Raw genomic sequence first — 20,885 nt, forward strand, 5'->3', positions numbered from 1 at the left:
GCCTCACCCCCCTCACAGGGAAGAATTTTTTTCGGATATATAATTTAAATGTAATCTCAGTTTGAAGCCATTCCCCTTGTCCTGTCACTACGTGGAAAAAGTCCCTCCCTATCTGTCTTGGAAATACCAAAACAAGTGCTGTTTGTTTTCTTCTCCTCTGTAACTCCTGTTTTGTCCATATTCCCACATCCATTGTGGTCATGCTCCTGCTGCCCGTGTGAACTGGGGCTGCCCGATGGGCCATTCCTCGGGCTCCAGTGGCCATCCTGTGGGCTCTGCTGTGGCAGACACACTTGTACTCCCAGCAGAAGTTTAATTCTCTTGAGTGCCATGCTTATCCTTGGAGCCACAGACTATTCCTGATCTGTTACAGGGCAACAGCAAGAGTGATTGTTGTTGGCACTGGCTCTGGTTGCAGCCAAGGACAAGTCCTGGCTCTGGGTGAGCTCCTTTCCAAGGGACCTCCTGGTTTGCTGCTGCTGCTGTAGCTCATCTGAGAGGGAGGATTGCGGATGCTCTTGCTATGCACGTGTCCTTTTCTGTGTTGGAAAGAACATAATGTGTTTTCTTCTTAGTTTTTCAGACATGTCTTGGAGTAGACATTTTCCGCCTGTACCAACCTTGGCACTGTGGCTGCTGCCTGTGCCCTGCCAGGCTGTCACAGGCAGCAAGAGCTGTTTAATTACAGGATGGATTTTAACCTTGAAGGTTGCTTTTCAGCGGCGTTCTTTGATCAAGTCTGAAAGACCAGGATGCTGGCTGGAGTATCTAGAGCTTCAAGATGGAGCCTGAAGCTTCTTTTAACAGACTTTTCAGCTCGTGCTTGACATAAATCCCTTTTCTGGGGAGGCGGAGGAGCTGACCAGGTTGGAGTGACCTGTGCTACTTGCAGAGTTCATGGTTTGATGGTGATGCAGATAGTCATCCTCCTGCCTGCTCTGGGCAGGCAGTGTGCTCTGACCTGCTCCACAAGCCCTGGGGTGTTTGTTCAGCTCAGTCTCTGAGGGCAGCTTCACCCAGGGGCTGTAAGAGATGCAGGAGCACTCAGCTGCCCACAGTCCTGGCACCAGTGCTACGTGGGGACTGTTGGCATTGCTAAGGGTCAAGATACTTGTCTCATTTGCAAAAAAACCCCTCTCCCAAACCCTCTTTTCTGTGTCACCGCTATGTGAGTTGTCTCTGACCAGCTGTGGGGTGGGCACTGCTGGGTATCTGGCCCTGGGGCTTTGCTGTGCTCCAGGTACCTGCTTAATGTGGGCCCAGTTAAATCAGCAAGTCATGGAATGACAGAATCATTGAGGTTGGAAAAGACCTCCAAGATCATCAAGTCTAACCTGTGCTGATCCCCACGTTATCACCCAGCCCAGAGCACTGAGTGCCACGTCCAGCCGTCCTTGAACACTTCCAGGGATGGGGACTCCACCGCCTCCCTGGGCAACCCCTTCCAATGCCTGACCACCCTTTTTATGAAAGAAAAATTACCCAGGAAGAGGTACCCAGAGTCCAAGTTGCATTTCTAACAACATTTTAAGCCTGATTTTTGATTTTCCCTAAATATGCTTTTCCTAGTATTTCAGTTGACTCGGGGCCTGTGGACCGCAAACAGAGCGTGTCTGAATTTTTTACCATTTTGTATTTTTTCAAGAGGTTTTGCTGCAGTCCAGTCAGATATACTTTTGTTTCTGAAGTCTCCCTGGATTTCATTTTTAGCCAACTTTTGTTTCTGCCCATTTTGAGTGCTGCTATTAAGGTAGATCATGCTGTGAACCGAGATGAACTCGTGCAAAAGCGGCCACTTCTCGCATTAGTGCATGGTTTGCGCTGACGGCATCTCTGGCCGGGGAAGGCTTTTCAGAAATGGCTGCATTTCTGTGAAATGCAGCTTTTATCCCAGATTGTTTATGTGTAGGGCAACTAATGAGTCGATAGACAAAAGCAGAGAGGGAACCTTCCTGTTTGTGGAATGTGCTAAGGTCCATTTTAAAATATTCCATCCTCGTGAAGGATACACGAACTCTGCTTCGTTTCTTTGAACTCAATGGGATTTCTACCTTTTAACTTCCATGTGAGAATTAGGAGGTGATTATTCTGGGTAGTAATAATCCATGTAATTTATTCCTATTTATTCATATGGATAAGGAGAAATGATTTTAAAGCGGTGAGAGTGTTGTTGAGGAGCTGGAATGCAGTGTGGACTCCTGTAGCCTGTGATCATTTTACAGATTTGTTCAGATTCTGTAGCTGCAAAAAACGTTTTGTTCCTTTGACACGTTATCCATCAGACCAGAAGTGTGAGATGTCGGGAGAGGAGGAGAGGCGCTGGAGAGATTTGCTCGTTACACAATCAGTGTTTTCCTGGACACTTCAGTCACACGTTAAATTTTCATTATCTTCTACCATTGTCTAGACTAAGATCTGTTGATGTAATTTCTTGCAGTGCACTTGTTGGAGCAGAGGAAAGCTTTCTTGATGTCATTATTATGAAAAAGGCTTATTCTGTTACTAATGGTCTGGTGGTCAGTGGGAACAGGACAGTGCTGGTTGTGATGGCAGCGCTGATGGCTCGGGGCAGCCAGGAGGCCGAGGAGGGAGAACTTGGGGGACTTTGGTGACTCAGACCAAGCTTGTTTATCTACAAGAGGGTCCTTCTGTAAGCAGGACAAGGGGAAAGTTTGGTTGGAAAAAGACTTAGATTAGATATTAGGAAAAAATTCCTGCCTTTGGGGGTGGAGAGGCCCTGGCACAATTGCCCAGAGAAGCTGCGACTGCCCCATCCCTGGAAGTGTTCAAGGCCAGGTTGGATGGGGCTTGGAGCAACCTGTTCTAGTGGAAGGTGTCCTTGCCCCAACAGTGGGTAGAGTGAGATGAGCTTTAAGGTCCCTTCCAACCCGAATCAGCCTGGGATTCTGTGATCTCTGTTTACTGCTCCCTCTTCGTTTGAAATCAGTATTTTGTTTAGGTTGTTAAAATACACAGAGAGCAGACCCAGTTCTTAAAGAACAAATAAACAGCAAGTTCGTCACTGAATAATTTATCATCTCAAACCTGATTAACAGTGTTTAGCCCTCCCAGTTCTTGTCTAACTTGATGTGGTGGTTGGCCTCCAGAGTTCTCGCTTTGGATCACAGTGTTCATAGATCTGTGTTCCATGTGGGCCTTGGAGATATACAGTAAAACTATTAATAGGATAGTTTCCTGGATGGGGGTTTAGGGCCTTCCAGCAAAGTTCTTGGCTTTTATTATAGACTTTTTTCTGTTCAAGTAATTCCTCGTGCCTCAGGCCCTCATTTGAGAAGGAGTGTGGATACTTTCCTCCCTCAATGGATGAGATATTTGTTAATAACTGTGAGGTTTCTCAGAGGCTCAGATGATGGTGTCTGTGTGAGCACAAGAGAAGGGATGGTCTCTGAGGTCAGCAGGGCTCTGCTGCTCACCCTGACTGCACAATTATTTGTTAATGGAGAGACCTTAGAGAAAAAATGGATGAGAAATAACCACAGAAATTCAGTTGTTGTTCTGAAAATGTTAAAATTTGTCTGCAAGAACCGACCTGTTCATTTTTATCCCACATGAAATAGTTTGGAGTTCACATTTTTAAGGATTAGGTGCTCAGTCTTGCTACTACAGAAATAGGAGTGATATTTAATGGTTTAGAGCATCAGTATTTTGTACAAGGTTATTTTTATAATAATACATGGTATCTATGAAAATATCAGTTTTAAAATTGGAAACAGAGAAAGTCCAGTGGAATTTTGACTTGATACTGTGACAATAGAGTTGTTTTATCAAGGCCCAGCATGGCTGGCCCGCATTGATTTTAAAATTTATGTACTTGTATTGTTGCCCATATGAAATTTTTATAGGCATTATATTACAATGAATATTGAGGTTACTTGACAAATAAAGGAAATCTTTGTTAATGTGGTTTAAATGAGAGATTGTGACATTATAAATTAGGCAGAGTAGATGTTAAGTGCACTGCAGCCAAGTGAGGTGCCTAATGGAGCTGCTGTTGGCTAATTTTCTGCTGATCCCTGGCAGCTCCAGTGTTAAAGCCTGAGGCAGCTCGGGATGACTTGTACGTTTGTTTTACGGGAGCTAAAACCTGATGCAGGAATAAAGAATCAAAGTGGTGACCAGGGTGCCCCCTGGGAAGTGCTGTGACCCCAGAGATCATCCCGAGGCCCAGACCTGACATGGTCCCTGCCCTGGGCAGCCTGTACCAAGGCTGGAGAGCCCTTTAGAGGAAGGAATTTTCCCTGATATCCAACTGAATCTCCTCTGGCACAGCTTGAGGCTGTTTTATCTCATCCTGTCCCTTGTTCCCTGGGGGCAGAGCCTGACCCCCACCTGGCTCCACCCTCCCATCAGGGAGTTGGAGAGAGCCAGAAGGTCCCCCCTGAGCCTCCTTTTTTCCAGGCTGAGCCCTCCCAGCTCCCTCAGCCTCTTCTGGTGCTCCAGACCCTTCCCCAGCTCCGTTCCCTTCCCTGGACGTGCTCCAGCCCCTCAATGTGTTTCTTGTCCTGAGGGGCCCAGAACTATCTCCAGCACTGGAGGTGCCTCAGCAGTGCCAGCACAGGGACGGGCACTGCCCTGGTCCTGCTGCCACACCATGGATGGTACAGGCCAGGTGCCACTGGCCTTTTGCCCACCTGGGCACATCCTCGGGTCCTGTTCTGATGAGCAGCTCTCCAGCCTCTCTGTCCCCAAAGTATGGTAAAGGTCTGGTTTAAAAAAAGCAATTTCAAGTAACTCTTCTATTTTTTCCTTTTCTTCTTTTTTTTTCCTTCAGTATCCGCAGTGTTATGCAGAAATACCTCGAGGAGAGGGGTGAATTAACCTTTGACAAGATCTTTCATCAGAAAATTGGTAAGTGCTATTGCAATCAAATGTTACTCATGTGAATATTTTAAAGATTGGTTTGGTTTTTACATTTCTCTGTGATGACTGCTGAGAAATCAGTGCCGTAGATGGTCTGAAGAACCATGGAACAGGACTTAGTAAAACAAAGGTCTTCAATAAAACACAATGTTGTGAAAGGGAAGAAGACGAAGCAAGGCAATCTGTCAACTTCAGGTTCTGGAAAACTACGGGGAAAATAATTAAATTATTTGGAAACATCAAAGAGAAAATTATATTACTTTGTATGGGCTTGTCAACAATATAATGTGTCACATCAGTTAAACTTTTTTTCCTTCACAGAGGTAATGAGTCTGTTCATAAGGGAGCAGGAGTAGGAAAGATCCCAGATGTATTGTCTTGACCCTCTGACGTCATGTTCTCGCTCACAACAAGGGGAGATGTGGCCTGGGTGAAACCACTTTGTGCTGGGGGTGAAACTTTGAGGAAGTGGACTTGTGGAGCAGTTAATCAGTATTCCATGGAAGGCTGGATCCAGGGAGTTTGCTCAGGAACGTCAGAGATCAGTGTTATAGTTAACTGTGAGTGCAGGGCCCAAGAGCCTCTGTGTCCTGCTGACGTGCTGTGACCACACTGAGGACAAGGGCAGAGTTACAAACACTCCGTAAACCACAGAAGGGGAAAATTGCAGTGCTCCACTGTCAGATCCAGCAGTGCCCTCCCCAGCTGTGCTGGAGCAATCACACAAACACAGGGTGCAGAACCTTGGGGTGGGTGGACGTGTTTCAGTGACTTGGCTGTGGCACGAGCCCTGGGTTGTGTTGGCTCAGCTGGATCACACAACTAAATATAAAATCAGGGTTGTAGCCAGCGAGGCATGTGAAATAATCCTCTTCTGGCAGAATGTTCTGTCCATTCTGGCACTGGATTACAAAATATACATGGACCTGCTGGGGAGAATCCAGGAAAGAGCAGTGGGAATGAGCAGACTTTGCTGAGCAGTCTGTTAAATGTGACCTACGGGGAAGTATTGAAATAGGGTGTGATGTGGGTGGCAAAAGGGAGAAGTGAGGTTGAACATTATTCAAACCCAGAGAAGCTGTTGCAGAAATGATGAGGTTAGTCCATTTTCCACAGACTTAGTGTCTCAAGTAAAAAAAATCTGGATACAAAGAAACCTGTTTTAGTAGCAGGGTGGGTAGTAAAGCAGGGAATGGATCTCATGAGAGGCTTGTGAAATCTTTGTCCAGCAGATCTGCGGAGTGGGTTGGCTGGGACAGCACAGCTGCTCCTGTCTTGCAAAATGAGGATTAGGCTGGGAAGACTCAAGGAGGTCAATGGTTTTATTCCTGTCTGAAATGCACTGAGACTGCAGTGAACACAGTGCTGCTGTACCTGGTTTCCTAGGAAAGGTGGTGACACGGGGGCATCTTTGGGCTGATGTGTGGTCTGTTATGTGTGCATGAAACTATGACTTTGTATTGTGGCCAAAAATTTTACCACATAAATGCACAGATACCTCATTTGCTTGCACTGACACCTCAGTGTGTGCTTCAGCTCAGATGCCTGTGCTGAATCATTAATATTTTGCTGTAGCATGGCAGTTGCAAAATAAGCAGAATTTTAAGCAACCAAACACAGCCTGTCTTCAACTGAGCATGTTTGGGGACAGTGAAATGAAGAAGTCCTTTTTTTTTTTTTCTCTCTAAAAAAAAAAAAGAAGTCCAACAGGCCAACTTCTATGTAATAGGTATTTATATTTATGTAATTGAATGCTTTTCATTACCAGTTGGTTCTGAAAAACAGGACTGTTGCAGTTATTTTGATAAGTTACAGCAATTATAATTAGGTAACTGGAAGTTTGGGAGGACTAGATCTTTCCTTTCTTTCCCCCGTGTCTGTAGTAGCCATTGAACCTGGAATTTTAGATCCTGGATTTTCATTAACATATTAGTTTCTTGCCCAGATGTTGAGCTGCAGAGCTAGAGCTGTGCAGAGAGGAGAGGTTTTCTCCTCCTCTCCCCTGGTACTGTCAGAGCAGGACTTGTCCTGGGTAACCTGGAAAGAAGGAGCAGTTCTGTTACTGCTTTGCTGGAGTTTCAGTTATTTCTGAAACTGAAGCAGGATTTAGAATGGAATTAAAAAAAAAGATTAAAGCTAAACACGACTGTTTTTAACAGCAGACTTGGCATTGCACTGAAAAATATTCTATTTCCTTACTGTGGTTGTTCATTTAAATTTTATTGCATTTTCTAGCGTGTTCTTTGCCATTCAATTAGCTCTGTTTCCAGACATTAGCATAATTGCTTGTGGTAAAGTACCTGCAGTTTTAGGCAAGCATTATGCAAAAGGCTGGTGAAAAGAAATATGGGGAGGTAATTAAAAGTCTAATCACTTTTTTGTTCTGCTTGTTGTCTGTTTGTATGGCGGGGATGTGGCCAGACCACAGGTAGGGCAGGTCCTGGGTGTGCAGGTGTGGGGTGGAGTCTAAATGAACCCGAGTGCAGTGAATCTCTGAGCTGTGATTCTGCTGGTTCATCCCTTCCTGCCAGCTCCTCGGGGCCGTTATTTCCTCAGCTGAGGAGACATCCAGTATGCACTGCTGTATCCTCTTATACTGACTATAAAACTGCGTTGTGCTACTTGGTTTTAGCTTGGCAAGTGCTGTAAATGAGGACTGTTAAGCTTTTTTTTCCTCCAGACCTAAATTCTTCCTCACAGCTCCAGGTCACTGTTTTTTCTCTAGTTTTCAGTATCCTTTCAAATGTAAACCCAGGCTTTGATCAGCTGTCTGATACAAGGGCTCTGATGTCATGCAGAGTCGTTCCTGTGGGTGTTTCCCTATGGATGTGTCTAATTATGGTGCTGGTCTTATCATCTGCAAGTGTTTATCTTTAATGAGCCCTAAAATCCTTTTAGGGTCAATGCTTTCCAGGTCCCACTGTCAAAGCTTGGCCTAAATTTCCTCCCTGCCACTTCCTTCAGGTGTGCAACTACACAGGCAGCTTGGGCTTGGAAACCAAAACCTTTAGGATCAGATTAAGAGCAGGAAACTCATCAGGGGGGACAATGGCCTGAAGGCTTAATCATATTTGCATAAACAAACATCTGTTCTCTATTTACATCTTTTCCCTCATGAAGGCAAATAAGCTGCCCTCATCTCTTGACGCTGGCACTGCGGTTTGCTGGAGCGATGCTCCAGAATGATCTTGAACTCTCTAAGAATGGTCCGATGAGTCAGAGGACGTGAAGCTCGTTGGAGCACCCAGACGAGAGCTCTGGCAGTGCTGCCAGCCCAGCACAGCCGGCTGTTCCTGCAGAAGCTGCTTCCTCCACCAGCAGAAGCCTCTTGGGGAAGTACAGCATGTCTCGAAGCCGAGTGCGTAACCACCTTAGCTGGTTTTCTTTTTACCACATCCTGTTTGCTACAACACCAGATTATCAGTTTCTTTAGAAAAAGAGACGTTTTGAGATGGTTTTGGAAGTGTCCAAGGCCAGGTTGGACAGGGCTTGGAGCGAGCTGGTCTAGTGGACAGTGTCCCTGCCCATGGCAGGGGGGTGGAATGAGATGAGCTTTAAAGTTCCTTCCAACCCAAACCATTCCGAGATTCTGGTATCCCAATATCCATTATTTATGTGTGGAATCTACTCCATAACTGCATTAAGATTGCGTGTGGAGTCCTTCTCGTGCTCCCTTGTCCTGCAGGGTGGGCACCCTTGGAGAGCCCCTGCTCTCAGAGGGCAGGTGGGAAATGAGCTGTCAGGAGTGTGGCTGCAGGGCAGATCAGGGTCTGCTGCAGCCAGGGTGACTGGGGGCATTAAAGGGAGTCAGTTAGGTCGTAATATTGCTTCAGAATAGGATTGTTGGTTCTTAAATGCTTTGGAGCAAACTTGCTGCCACTTATAGTTCAGTGACTCTTGTGTCTGACACTGGGCTTTCAGGCAAACTGTGAAGGAATTCCTGAGGGAATAAAGCTGAATTAGAAATCCTGGGATGTGATGCTAAAGCATCCTACAGCTTCATGTCCTGCTTCGGTTCAGCCTTGGCTTCTCTGATGACTGTTTGGTTCCCTCCTGAAGGCAAATAGGCTGCCCTCATCTCTTGAAGCTGATGAGATGTGGTAGTTTGTCTACACCCCTCTCAGTTTCTCATCTCTTTGCAGAACCGTTGGGTTTGGGTCTTGGGAAGGATGAGACCAGGATGTATTTTAGCTGTTTCAGCAGCTGGTCTTGCTGAAGTGTAAGTTTTTCACCTTGCCTAGGAAGTAACTTGCATTTTTTTTCCTTCCTGAAGCTGGATCTTTATTTTCATCGCTTGTAGAAGAACTAATTAAACCAACTTGTAGGTGTCGTGTAACAAGTTGCAAACATTTTTTTTCCCCTATTTACCATCCACTTTTGCATAGTGAGGGTTGATCTTTCTTGGGTGATTCATTTCACTGTCTTTCATATCCTCCTCAACCAGCAGGCTCCAAGCTGGAGGCCTTCCCAGCCGGGGTGAGCATTTTGCCATCTGCACCAGTGCTGCCTCCTACCCACACGTAGCTGGTGAGGGGCTTGGAGGCTCCTGCTCTGCTCCCGTCATCCTGCTCCCCTCAGCATACATCCTGTGGGTCCTCAGCTCTTCAGCTGAGCTTCCAGAGTGTTTGCTCTATTTTGTAGATCCTTCTGCTCAGGGACTTTTCTGCCTCAGCTCGAGGGAAACGTGCTCCTGACCCTTCTGGCTGCTGTTTCCTCTAGCTTGGTCAGGGACAACTTTCTGTTTAAAAAAAAAAAGAAACCAACCCAAAACTAGGGTGTGAACAGCAACAGAGATGTTTTTTGGGGCAATGAATCATGCTTTCTGTTGCTTGTTTCTCTAGTTATGGACTCATTTCATTATTTCAGAGCTTTGGTGCTAATCATTAGAAAGGAGTTAAAATCTGTTGAGAAAAACATTCTTGCTCTTCCTCTTTGTGCTGGCAGTGTGGCAGTGCACTGCACTCCCTGAGCTGCCTAAAAATAACAAGCTGGGAAAAGTGCCTCCCTAGAGCATTATTTAAGCTATTGTTTAATTTAAGCAGAAGATCTATGTGCTGTTGGCATTCTGGACTAATTAAATAGTCCTCTGAGGAAATAACAATGAAGGCAATAAAACTTGGTTGGGAGTAAAGAAAAGCACCTGAGTTTTTGGCTGTGAAGAGAGCAGGGATGACTTTTCTTAGCTGTGTCATGAGACTTGTAGCACTGCTATAATTTTGCTTTATTCTGGTACTTTGATGTCAGATAATGTGCAGCCGTATAGCAGGGAAAATCGTTACTTGGTGGGTTTTCTGTAAAATCAAGGAGCCAGGTTGTTTGTTCAAGTGGTTTTTCTCTGGGGTTCCGGTTCTGACTTGGCAGCCACCACACAGAAGTAGACACCACCAAAATTAGGAAGTTGCTTTATGAACAAAAAATGACATTTAAAATGCTATTTAAAGACTGATCTTCTTCTTTGTGTTATTTCTTATTTTCAATACACATTGAGACTGGAGCTTGGGTTGTGAACAGTCTGCAGGAGGCTGTCAGGGATCTGTTGAAGCCGTGCTGTCCTTGCACAGTTCTGTGATCAGTGAAAAACAACACAGAACCCAAACCACAAGTAGATGTCGGAAACTGTGTGACTGTAAACCGAAACAGAAACCGTTAATGTGAGACATCTCACAGAGGAGCTGCTCCTTACACCATTCTCTCTGCTTGTATCAAACGGGAGGGAACAGTGAAAGAGAGAAAATCCACTCTCAGAGCCTTCTAAGACTCTGCCTTTTCTGCTGTTTGCGATGTTTTTCACCAAATTAGTGTTAGATTTATGATCTATTTTTTATGTCATAATGTCAGTGTTACTGGAAGCTACATTTCTTTCAAAACCCTCTTATTTTGTGGTAAAATAAAGTGGTGCTTGGCATGAATTGCTTGGCATCGGAGATTGTTTAGAGGGATGTTGATGGAACTCCCACTGTAGATTTTATGTGCATTGGAGTTGTCTGTCTTGATGTCAGGGACAAAGAGTATCCAAAGACACTATCAAAATGCATGTATTCATCTGGGTTTTTCTTCTGATGATAAATAATTGAGCATTTCTTTGTTGGGCTGCAGCCTGATCCCCTGCCTGCCTTTGTGGGGGGTTGAAGATGCTCAGTTGTGTGATTTCCCAGGGGAGCTGCAGATTAAATCTAAGCTTTAAAATAGGAAAAATATATATGCTATCATCTGGAACATCACATAATGGATAATTTACATATGCTGTTATATTTGCATTTATATGCAGTGTAGTTCTTGAAGATTTAAGGCATGGAGAAAAAGTCTTTATGTCAGCAGAGCAGCACAGTTACACAGTTTTCGGGTTAAATTGTCAAGAATTCCAGGCAGACAGGAAATTTTGAACTGAATCAGTATCATAGGAGAGAAGAAGAGAATATTAACAAATATCACTATATAGAGAGAGAACAAGATATAAATTATTTGAATGACATTTCTCTTGGGTGTTTCCAGTGAAGCTTCCAGCAAACACACACACACCCACCAGGCAGCCCTGCACCACCTGCAGCGGCCCCACTGTGCACCTGTCATAGGTGTGTTTGGTTTGCCCCAGGAAGCTTGTAGGTAAACTCATTCCTTTAGGATCAGATGGGCCCTGGGTGGTTGGTTCAGTCCTCCCACAGTTGCAGAGCCAAGCCCTCTGTCTCCTGCAGCAGTGGCTCTCCAGCCTCTTCTCCCAGCTCCATTTGCTGCGGCTTTAAGCTGTGTCAGGGGAGGGTCAGGTTGGATCTCAGGAAAAGGTTCTTCACCCAGAGACACTGAACAGGCTCCCCAGGGCAGTGGGCACGGCCCCAAGGCAGACAGAGCTCAAGGAGCATTTGGACAACACTCTCAGGGGCAGGGTGGGATTGTTGGGATGTCTGTGGAGGACCAGGAGCTGGACTCAGTGATCCTTGTGGGTCCTTTCCAGTTCAGGAGATTCTTTGATTAATACTGTGCCAAAGGTAGTGTTTTCTATCTGCTTGTACTCACTTAAACCTTCTTAGTCCCTTTCTGGTGGAATATTCTCCTTGTACACCATCACTGTTCGTCCACAATCCTGATTTCCACCTCTTCCCACCCAGCAATTCCTCAGTCAATCTGAAACAGTTGCACTCCCATGGAGATTTTATCAGTGTGTCTTGAAACAGTTCACAGCCTAATTAAGCATTTGAACACCACTGTGAAATAGGGAAATATTAGTTTTCCATGTCTGTATCATGGCATAATAACAACTTTAATGAGATTTACCTGCATAGCTCTGTATTACTAATAGAGCAGATTCTCTGGGCCTGCCAGTGCTGCTTATTCCTCTCAGTGGGATAACTCATCAGTAACAGGAGAACAGCTCAGGAACCAGCAGCAGAGTCAGTAGAATCTAAATTACTGGAGCTATTAAGTGTTCTCACTTTCAGCAGTGCTTTTAAGGGATGGAGCGGTCAGGCAGGCACAGGGCAGAGGAGCTGGAGAGCTCTGCCTATCAGTTATCCCATGCATTCATTTTCAAATGCTGCTATTGTTCCATACCAATATCTGTCCTATAAAAGAGCATGCATAATACACATGGCAGCTCCCCGGGGAATTGGTCTGGGTTTGCAAGGTCTGGCTGGAGAACGTCACTTGGTGCACTGTCAGGAGGTGAGGGATGGACACTGTCAGGCCTCTGAATCCCCAGGCTCCAGAGGGGAGCAGAGCAGGACCCTTGGAGGGCAGCTGGCTCCCTCTGTCCTGGCCCCTTTCCCCGACACCGCTGTGTCTGTAATAACCTGCTCTTACACGTGTATGTGTGTCTGTGGAGATTGGATAGGTGGGGTCAGAAGTCAGCACACCAGTTTCTGAATGTTTCTCGATACTTCTGCCCATAATTTCTGTGATTAAAAGGGGAAGGAGTGTGAAGAGTAGCAGAACCATCTGTTTCTGAGCCTCCAGCTCACAGCAGCTTTCTGAGAGTGCCAAAATGAACTAGAGGAAGGCTCAGAAATTCCTGCAGGAAAATCAACTGGGCTCTGTCACTGTTGTTTTAGTGGTTTTGCTCCTCTTTACCTAAGTGCTGTGTGTATTTACTAACTGAATACTACTGGCTTTGTGTTTTGATTTTGACCACAGTACAACAGTTCCTTGATGCTCTGGCAGAACAGTTTGGCTCTTAAAATGGTTCAGATACTGAGCAGAACTTCCTAAGGCAAATACTGACATCAGGGGTTTGAGAACACCTTTCTGCTGTGGAATTACTCCATGTCTTCATCAGATGATCCTATTGCCTTGTTCCCCACCAAAAGCCACTCATGGATCTGGGCCCTTTCAGAAGAGCAGAACTGTAGCTCCCACTCTACTTTGTCTGTGCAGTAATTGGCAACAGTGAAGTTCATAGCTTAGAGCATGTCGGAAGGAAAAGTGTGTTTTTTTCAACAATAAAGGGATATTGGCTTGTGTTATATAAGTAATTTTAAAATGGTGTGTAATGGAAAAATACTGATCAAGAAAATAACAACTGTCACGTCCTTTGTAGGGTCTGAATATCCTTGTGACGTGGGGAAAGAACAGAGACAACAAATAACAGTCCACCACTGTGACGTTTTTAAGCTGCTCCTGCTTGTTAGCTTGCTAATAGCTTGCTGGAGCTGCTAATACTAGTTGCAAAGGGGTGGGAGTTTCTTCTGTTTACAAGTGAAGAAAGAAGGAGAGCTCAACTGCTGTGTATTCCTTAATTAGCTTTACTGAGGGAATTTATTCATGTGCTTTGAAATAACTGATTGATTGAAATGAAATGCTTCGGTTCTCTCTTTAGTGGTCCTTAAAAATTAGAATGTTTTTATATACCTTTGTTTAGTGCTATTAAACCATCTTTTTCTTATATATAACCCTAATTTTCCTTTCACCTTTGATATGTTGAATGCCTTTGATACTGGACTTTAGTTGACTGGAATCTGCATGTTCAGTCAGGCCTTTGAGGTTTGACACAGAATTTGTGGATACTCCTCCACTGTGTCCCAAACATCCATACTGGAGAAGTGGTTCAGCTCTCCTGCTCCTCTCCCTGCAGGACTCTGAGGCATTCACAGGTCTGGCAATATGGGAAGAGGGCTGCCCAAGCTTGAACAAGTGTTAATGATTTCCTTGCGTGAAAAGCTATTGGAAAGTATACCTGAAAATAAGGATTTTCTTTGACAACACTTAAAACCTTTTAGCCAAAGCTTATTTTCATATAATGATTTCAAGACGTCATTAAACAAGCTACCTGGCAACTTGCAGACTAATTTTGAGCTCAATTTGATTCTGTTCTGGGGAAATTGTTCTGTGCTTCTCACCATTGGATGCATATCCTCTCATGAAATACAGTTTGTTCTTTCCTGCTTTGTATGCACAGGAATATGTTTCAGTCTGTTATGATGTATTATTTTTAATGTAAAGTGAATGAACATTAGGCTCTATTAGCAAAGAATAGATTAGGGAAAGAAAAGTAGTGGAATCTGTGGTACCTTCTGGGCTGTGAGGATTTTTGTGGCTTTGGTCCTTGCCAAAGCATGATTCCTATGCAGTTTGCCCTGGTAATAGCAAGTCTCTTTGTTCCTGAAGAAGGAAATTGATGGTTTTCTCTATTCTGGAGCACTTAGGTGGTGTTAATAACCCTGTGCTGTGGTAGCTGAGTATGTGTTCGGTACGGGGCAGGATCTGAACTTGATTGGGTGTTCTGTGACAGCTGCAGCCTGGCTGGAATTACAGTTTTCACATGATTTAATAGTAGACCTCTACCCCTAATGTTTGTGTCTATGACCCAGACCTGTTACTGGTACTGACAGGTCTGTTACTTCAGCCCTGTGAGATCAGGAGAGGTCTTTGAGGAACTTGGGTCAGAGACCTTTAAGCGCCCGGAGCAGGGACAAGGCCTGTGTTGCACACTTTGCAGAGCACCAGCCACATTCCTGATTGGCTTGTGCTGAAACTTTTCCTGCCTGGAGCCGGAGCCTTTGGCTGCAGTGCCAGGAAACGAGCCCGTCTCTGGTGCAGATGTCACTACTTCTTTGTTTGTCATGATTCCGTATTTATACACAGCACGTTTCGTTAGGATTTGGAAACAGCTTGGTATTTTTGTTCTCTAATTTGCTATTTTGCCTACTAGAAAGAGTCTACATCAGCATTTTGGACCACGTTCAGGCCTGCTGTAAATAGATGCAGCTTCCTTTCAATCAGTGACATTGTGAACACTTGTATTGGGGCTAAATGTGGCTATTTTTAGCTCTGCTCTCTCACCTAGTCACTCCTGTTTGCTTTAATAAGATTTTTATTTACTCCTGTTAACAGGTTATTTGAATCAAATACTCATAAAATTCCAGCTCGAACTAGATAAGTCATTTTCTCCAAGTGTTTTATGATGAAGTTCCTCATTATTATTTTATTTTATTTATTATTCCATGCTCTCAGCTAATTGGCATTCTGGCGGAGATGGAGAAGTGGTGTTGTGGATGCAGGCGACCTTTAGACTGCTGGAGGAGGCAGAGGCAGCACTGGCCCTCCTGGCTGCTGTCCTGGGGGATGTTGGCAGAGCCATTCCCAGCTGACAGGGGCTCCATGCCTGCCCATCCTGCTGATCAGGCAATCCTGCTGCCATGGCACTGGGAGCAGGGCAGGAAAATGCCAAGGAACTGTGAATTGAGAAGGTAGCTTTAATCCCAGCCAGTGGCCCTGATGAGGCCACATCTGCAGTGTTGGATTCAGTTCTGGTCTCCACAGTTTAGGAAAGACAAGGAACTGCTAGAGAGTGTCCAGTGGAGACCACAAAAATGATTTGGGGTCTGGAGCATCTCCCTTATGAGGAGAGACTGTGGGAGCTGGGACTGGTTAGTCTGGGGGAGACTGAGAGGGGATCTCATCAATCCATAGAAATATCTCCAAGGGGTGTGAGGATGATGCCAGACTCTGTTCAGTGGTGCCACTGACAGGACAAGGAGCAATGGCCATAAACTAAAACAAGAAGTTCCACCTCAACCTGAGGAAGAACTGCTGTCCATGGAGGGTGGCAGAGCTCTGGTACAGCTGCCCAGGGAGGCTATGGAGTCTCCTCTCTGGAGACATTCCAAACCCACCTGGACACATTCCTGTGTTGCCTGCTCCAGGTGTCCCTGCCTTGGCAGGGGGGTTGGACTGAATGATCTCCAGAGGTCCCTTCCAACTCCAACAATTCTGGGATCCTCTGAAAGGGCAGTGTTTCTTTATTAAAACTGTAAGAATAGAGCTCTACATTGGGGATTTTATTTATTTTTTTTAAAAGGCTCTGCTAGCAAACAGGTGGCTTTAAATAAGCTTGTGAAAAGGACCTCATCTGGTTGGAGATCAGCTCTGGGAATACCTGGTTACAGGTGAGGTGTCTCACCTGGATCTGCTCTCCTCACCCCCCCTCCCTACCTGCTTGTGAGCATCTGCTGAAGACTGAGCTGAAAACCTCAAGAGTGGCCTTTACCCCCCCTTGAAAGACATTTTGCCTGGTAATTAGTCTCAGTGCAATTCGTGGCATTTGGCAAATTTAGCCTAAGATTGTCCATACAAAGATAATGGGAAAAATAGTTGTCCAGAGGCTGGGAAGGAGGAGGCTGGGAGCTGGGTGCTACCTTGCACTGTGTATGTATTATCAATATCATCCATCACTTTGTTACCAGAGAAAGCTTTGAAAAAATATTTTTCTTTTCCCTTAACAACCAGTGATCTGGTTGTTGCAGAAATTATATAGTTATAGCAGAAGGAATCTTTAAAGCCAAAGCTGTCAGCATCTTTATTTCATAAATAATTGCTGGTTCTTTTTAGCTGTTACTTAACGCTATCATTTTATTAATTCCTGCTTTCTGTTCCTGGGCTTATTTTTCTGTGTGTCGTTAACTGTGCTTATTGTGCTCTTCGTCAGTTCTCCCTGAACTTCTTAAAACTCCTGTCACTTACTCAATGCTGCATCTGTCACTTCGTTTTGCCATTATCCGAGAGCTGCAGTTTCTGGCTGATCATTTTTCACTCAATCCAAGAGCAGCAGTAAAGGAGATTTCCTTTGTGCTGCAAGGGAAGTGTAGGATCTGTTGACAGAATGGGACATCGAAACAGAAACAATTCCAGTCCGGAGAACATTAAGCTCTAATTGGATTTGTTTGAATCATAGAATGGTTTGGGTGGGAAGGGACCTGAAAGCTCATTTAGCTCAACCCCCTGCCATGGGCAGGGACTCCTTCCACTAGCCCAGGTTGCTCCAAGCCTTGTCCAACCTGGCTTTGGACACTTCCAGGGATGGGGAAGCCACAGTTTCTCTGTGCAACCTATGCCAGGGCCTCACCACCCTCACAGGGAAGAATTTCTTCCCTGTATCTCACCTAAATTTCCCCCCTTTCAGTCTGAAACCTTGTCCTGTCAGTCCAGTTCCTGATGCAGAGTCCCTCTCCGACTTCCTCGTAGGCCCTGTCTGATACTGAAAGGTGCTGTGACATCTCCACACATCCTTCTGTTCTCTAGGCTGAACATTCCCAGTTCTCTCAGCCTGTAAATTTTGGGAATATCTGTTTTCTTACATGGCACTGCAGTGCCAAAGGGCCCCGGGGAGGAGCAGAGTGTATCCCACGGCAGCATAAGCCTCCGATTGTTCCCCGTGCCCTGGGCTTGGGAACCTTTTCTTTCTCTGCCATAATTAAATTAAAAAAGTTTGGAAAATACTAAGCAGGGCTGGAATGTTTGGCGTGGCATTGTTGGAAATGTGTGTTGGTATATTTTCACACTCCTCCCACAGTTGTCTTTGTGGTTTGTTGTTGTGTTTTTTTGTTGTTTGTGGGTTTTTTTGGTCCCCAGCCAGGAGCTGGGACCATGCCAGGGATTTTTCTTTCAGTGCATTCAGCGCTGTCTGTGCCACTCTTCAGTCTCTTAATTACCCGGCTGCAATCTTCTTTGGTTCATTGTCCAAGGAAAGTTCAGTCCATTCAGCAGGATTCTGCTCCGTGCCGCTGCTGGTTCCATCATGTGTGAAATAAGGAATTTGTTTCAGGTCCCTAAGTGGCATGTTTTGTCCTCAAAACCGGGTCTGTGCCACGCAGGCTGGCAAGGAGGGGTGTGCTCAGTGGAGGGGCACGGTCTGGATGGGGAGATGGGCGACTTTGGGTGGGTTTGGTGGGTTTTGGCAGTGATGGGGACATTTGTGACTTCACCCAGTTCTCAGCCCACCCCTGTGACACAGATCCCTGTGTTGAAGTACCAGGGTAGCAGGTGCCAGCTCAGGGACATGGAAAGATGGTGCTTCCATGGGATGAAGGTTGTGACTGCATTAAAATGCTCATAATGGAAGATCCTCATCATCTGGCTGCTGGGGTCAGGCTCTAAATTACTTGCAAAGGAATTGTAAAAACCTTGGTGTAATTTATTGTGCAATAAAACCCCATTAGAGGTAACATGAACCGGTAATTCTGAAATGGGAATGCAAAAGAGGCTGTGTTTTATCAATAAAATTTAGGTAAATCTATTGCAGAAAACCCCAAACATGAATAATGTCTTGTTTTCAGTGGGGAAAAAAAGGAAGAAAATGTGGTCTGTGAAGAGGAATGGGATATTTTTGTGCATTATGGAAGTGCCTCATAAAATCTTCAGCACGTAGGAGTGGGAATGGGCTTAATACACCTGTGGGAGGTGAGGGAGGCTTGGGATCCCTTTGTGATGGGAATGAAGAACTGCCTGGTAATCAGCATCCTAAACCTTGGCAAGTGGGGATGCTCACACAGGTATTTACAGCCCATGATGGTACCTGGGTGGTTTTGTGTGCCTTTTTACAAGTCATCATCGTAATGAGACAGTTTTTCTGATTTTTCTGTTTTTCTTTCCAGGATTTTTGCTCTTTAAAGACTATTGCATGAATGAGATTGATGAAGCTGTCCCCCAGCTGAAGTTTTACGAAGAGGTGAGTGGCCAGTGAGGGAAGTTTGGGGCTCTGCAGGGAGCAAGGCTGAGGAAGGCTGTCCTGCTCCTCCTAGGGCAGGGAGTGCTGAGAGGGAAGGAGGGGGTCCATTTGTAACAGTGTGAATGTTTAATCAACTTGCTGATTTGGTATAGGGCTCTTAAAAAGTATTTCAAGTAGCATAGATGGCGTTTGCCTATTTTTTTTAAGCAGCTGCATGGGCTGTTAGGAAGGGAGCTGGGAGAGTTGTCGGAGTTGGAATGACACTCTCAAACCCTTCAGGACTTTCCCTAACATCCTTTTACCTGTAGAAAAGCCAACAGAGTGCAGCTGGGGTGTCATGGCATGGTGGGAGGGAGATAGGAAGAAAACTGCTGCTGGAACAGGTTCCTCAGGGAAGTGGTCACAGCACCAAGCCTGACAGAGTTCCAGAAGCGTTTGGATGATACTCTTGGGGATGGTCCTGTGCAGGGCCAGGAGCTGGACTCGATGATTCTTGTGGGTCCTTTCCAACTCAGCATATCCTGTGATTCTGTGAGATGTTTTGGGAGTTGCTGTGGCAGAGCTGCACAGGGGTAAGAGGATCCTCCAACAGGGTACACAAGAGGTGGCTTTAGATCCATGAGTTGTACTCCCTTGTCATGAGATACTCAGTGAAGGAGCTGACAGGCACCATGCCCAGGGCACATCCCAAAGGACCAATAATTCCAAGGAACATGCCGTGTCCTTCCCCAGCCACCTCTGCTGCACGGCCTGAGCCCCATCCCTCCATTCGTTCACTCCCTGTTCCATTTGTGACACTATAAACCCACAGTTAATCCCCTCCCAGGTGCTGGTTTCAGTGCAGACATGCACATGCCTGATTGCTCAGGGTTAATTAGAGCTGCTCCCTGGGATAGCTCTGTCTGCCTTACTCTGAGCTGATCATTTAAATGTTTTTGTGCCAGTGGGCTCCGAGCACAAATGGCTGGGATCAGTTTGGAGATCAGTCCTCAGCGATACACTGTCCCCCACTCAGATCAGATACCTGCTGTCAATAATGGATCTTTTCCTATCATTTCCATCTTTTTATGCACTGACGATGTCACTGTCATAAGTAATCCTGAAAGGCCTGTTGTACCAGATTGTTTAGCAAGATATTTTTAGCTCCCTCTTTATCTCTGAAACAATTCAAAATTATATTTTTAGGTTATTAGCAAAGTGTTGCCTCAAAAGAATTTCAGTGCTTTGTCATGTACTTCTGGAAAAATCCCATTAAGGATATTTAAAGAGAGGCTCATTGTGTTTTCCTCTGTGACATACCGGATCCAGGAGCTTTTCCTTTTTTTATATATTTGATTTACTTGCTGCATTTATTACACGTAGAATAATTTGAGTGCATTGCTACATTAAAAATTGCTGGATGTAGAAGAGCTCCGTACTCCAGGGATTTCATATCACTGCAGCTGGAGTCACGATCAGGCATTTAACGGGATGAGTGATTCATCCCGATCGGTTTCAAAAGGAAAAGAAAAGGAATTTAAAAAAAAAGGGGGAAAGGAAATGGGGAAAAAAAGGAGAAGAAAAAAAAAAAGCGCTTCTAGGTGCTTGAAAACAAATGAATTCTGATTCCAGTTTTTGAGGAGATCCTTTGTCAGCTCCTTTTCCAGAGGAGAGCTGCAGGTTGCCAGGGTACCTGATGACATTCCCTTCTCTGTGGATCAGGAGTGGAAGCTGTGCTGGCAGGGACAGGGTGTGTTAGAAATGGGACACTCTCAGCTCTTCCTGCTGTGGGTTTTTTGTAACATTGTCTTTACTAAACATGTAAAATTCACTCCTGATGATGTCAGGGGTGTGTTGGGTGTGATCACAGAGAGGTGTCTGATCTCATCACCTGTGTGATGAGCTGTGTCAGGCAGCCTCTGGGGGGATGTTCTCCCAGCCAGGATGGGAGATCACCAGTGAGGATGTTTGTTACCTGCTGTCCCACTCTCCAAACCTTTACAAAACAAAGGGTTTCTTCATTAAGAATCCCACTGTAAGGGGAGGTGGGAAATGCTGACTGGGTCCAGCATGGCTTGGGGACTAGCTTGTG

The 20,885-nt window shown here is 45.3% G+C and overlaps 1 protein-coding gene across 2 annotated transcripts in view; it reads left to right on the forward strand.

Annotated features, from left to right (window-relative positions):
• Positions 1–4,792: 4,792 nt before the first annotated feature.
• The window catches only part of GRK3 (G protein-coupled receptor kinase 3), a 49,150-nt gene continuing 33,057 nt past the window's right edge, over positions 4,793–20,885 (forward strand). Inside the window, exons 1-2 of one of the 2 annotated variants that reach the window (XM_027652257.1) lie at positions 4,793–4,869; positions 18,741–18,814. In XM_027652257.1, the coding sequence (XP_027508058.1) occupies positions 4,806–4,869; positions 18,741–18,814 (138 nt within the window). In that variant the 5' untranslated portion in view covers positions 4,793–4,805. Of the gene's footprint in view, positions 4,870–18,443; positions 18,448–18,740; positions 18,815–20,885 lie in introns of those variants that run through there. The other variant, XM_027652258.1, reaches the window with a different exon arrangement.

The sequence above is a fragment of the Corapipo altera genome, unplaced genomic scaffold (genome assembly GCF_003945725.1).
Source record: "Corapipo altera isolate COAL_440 unplaced genomic scaffold, ASM394572v1 67, whole genome shotgun sequence".
Taxonomy (NCBI): Eukaryota; Metazoa; Chordata; class Aves; order Passeriformes; family Pipridae; genus Corapipo; species Corapipo altera.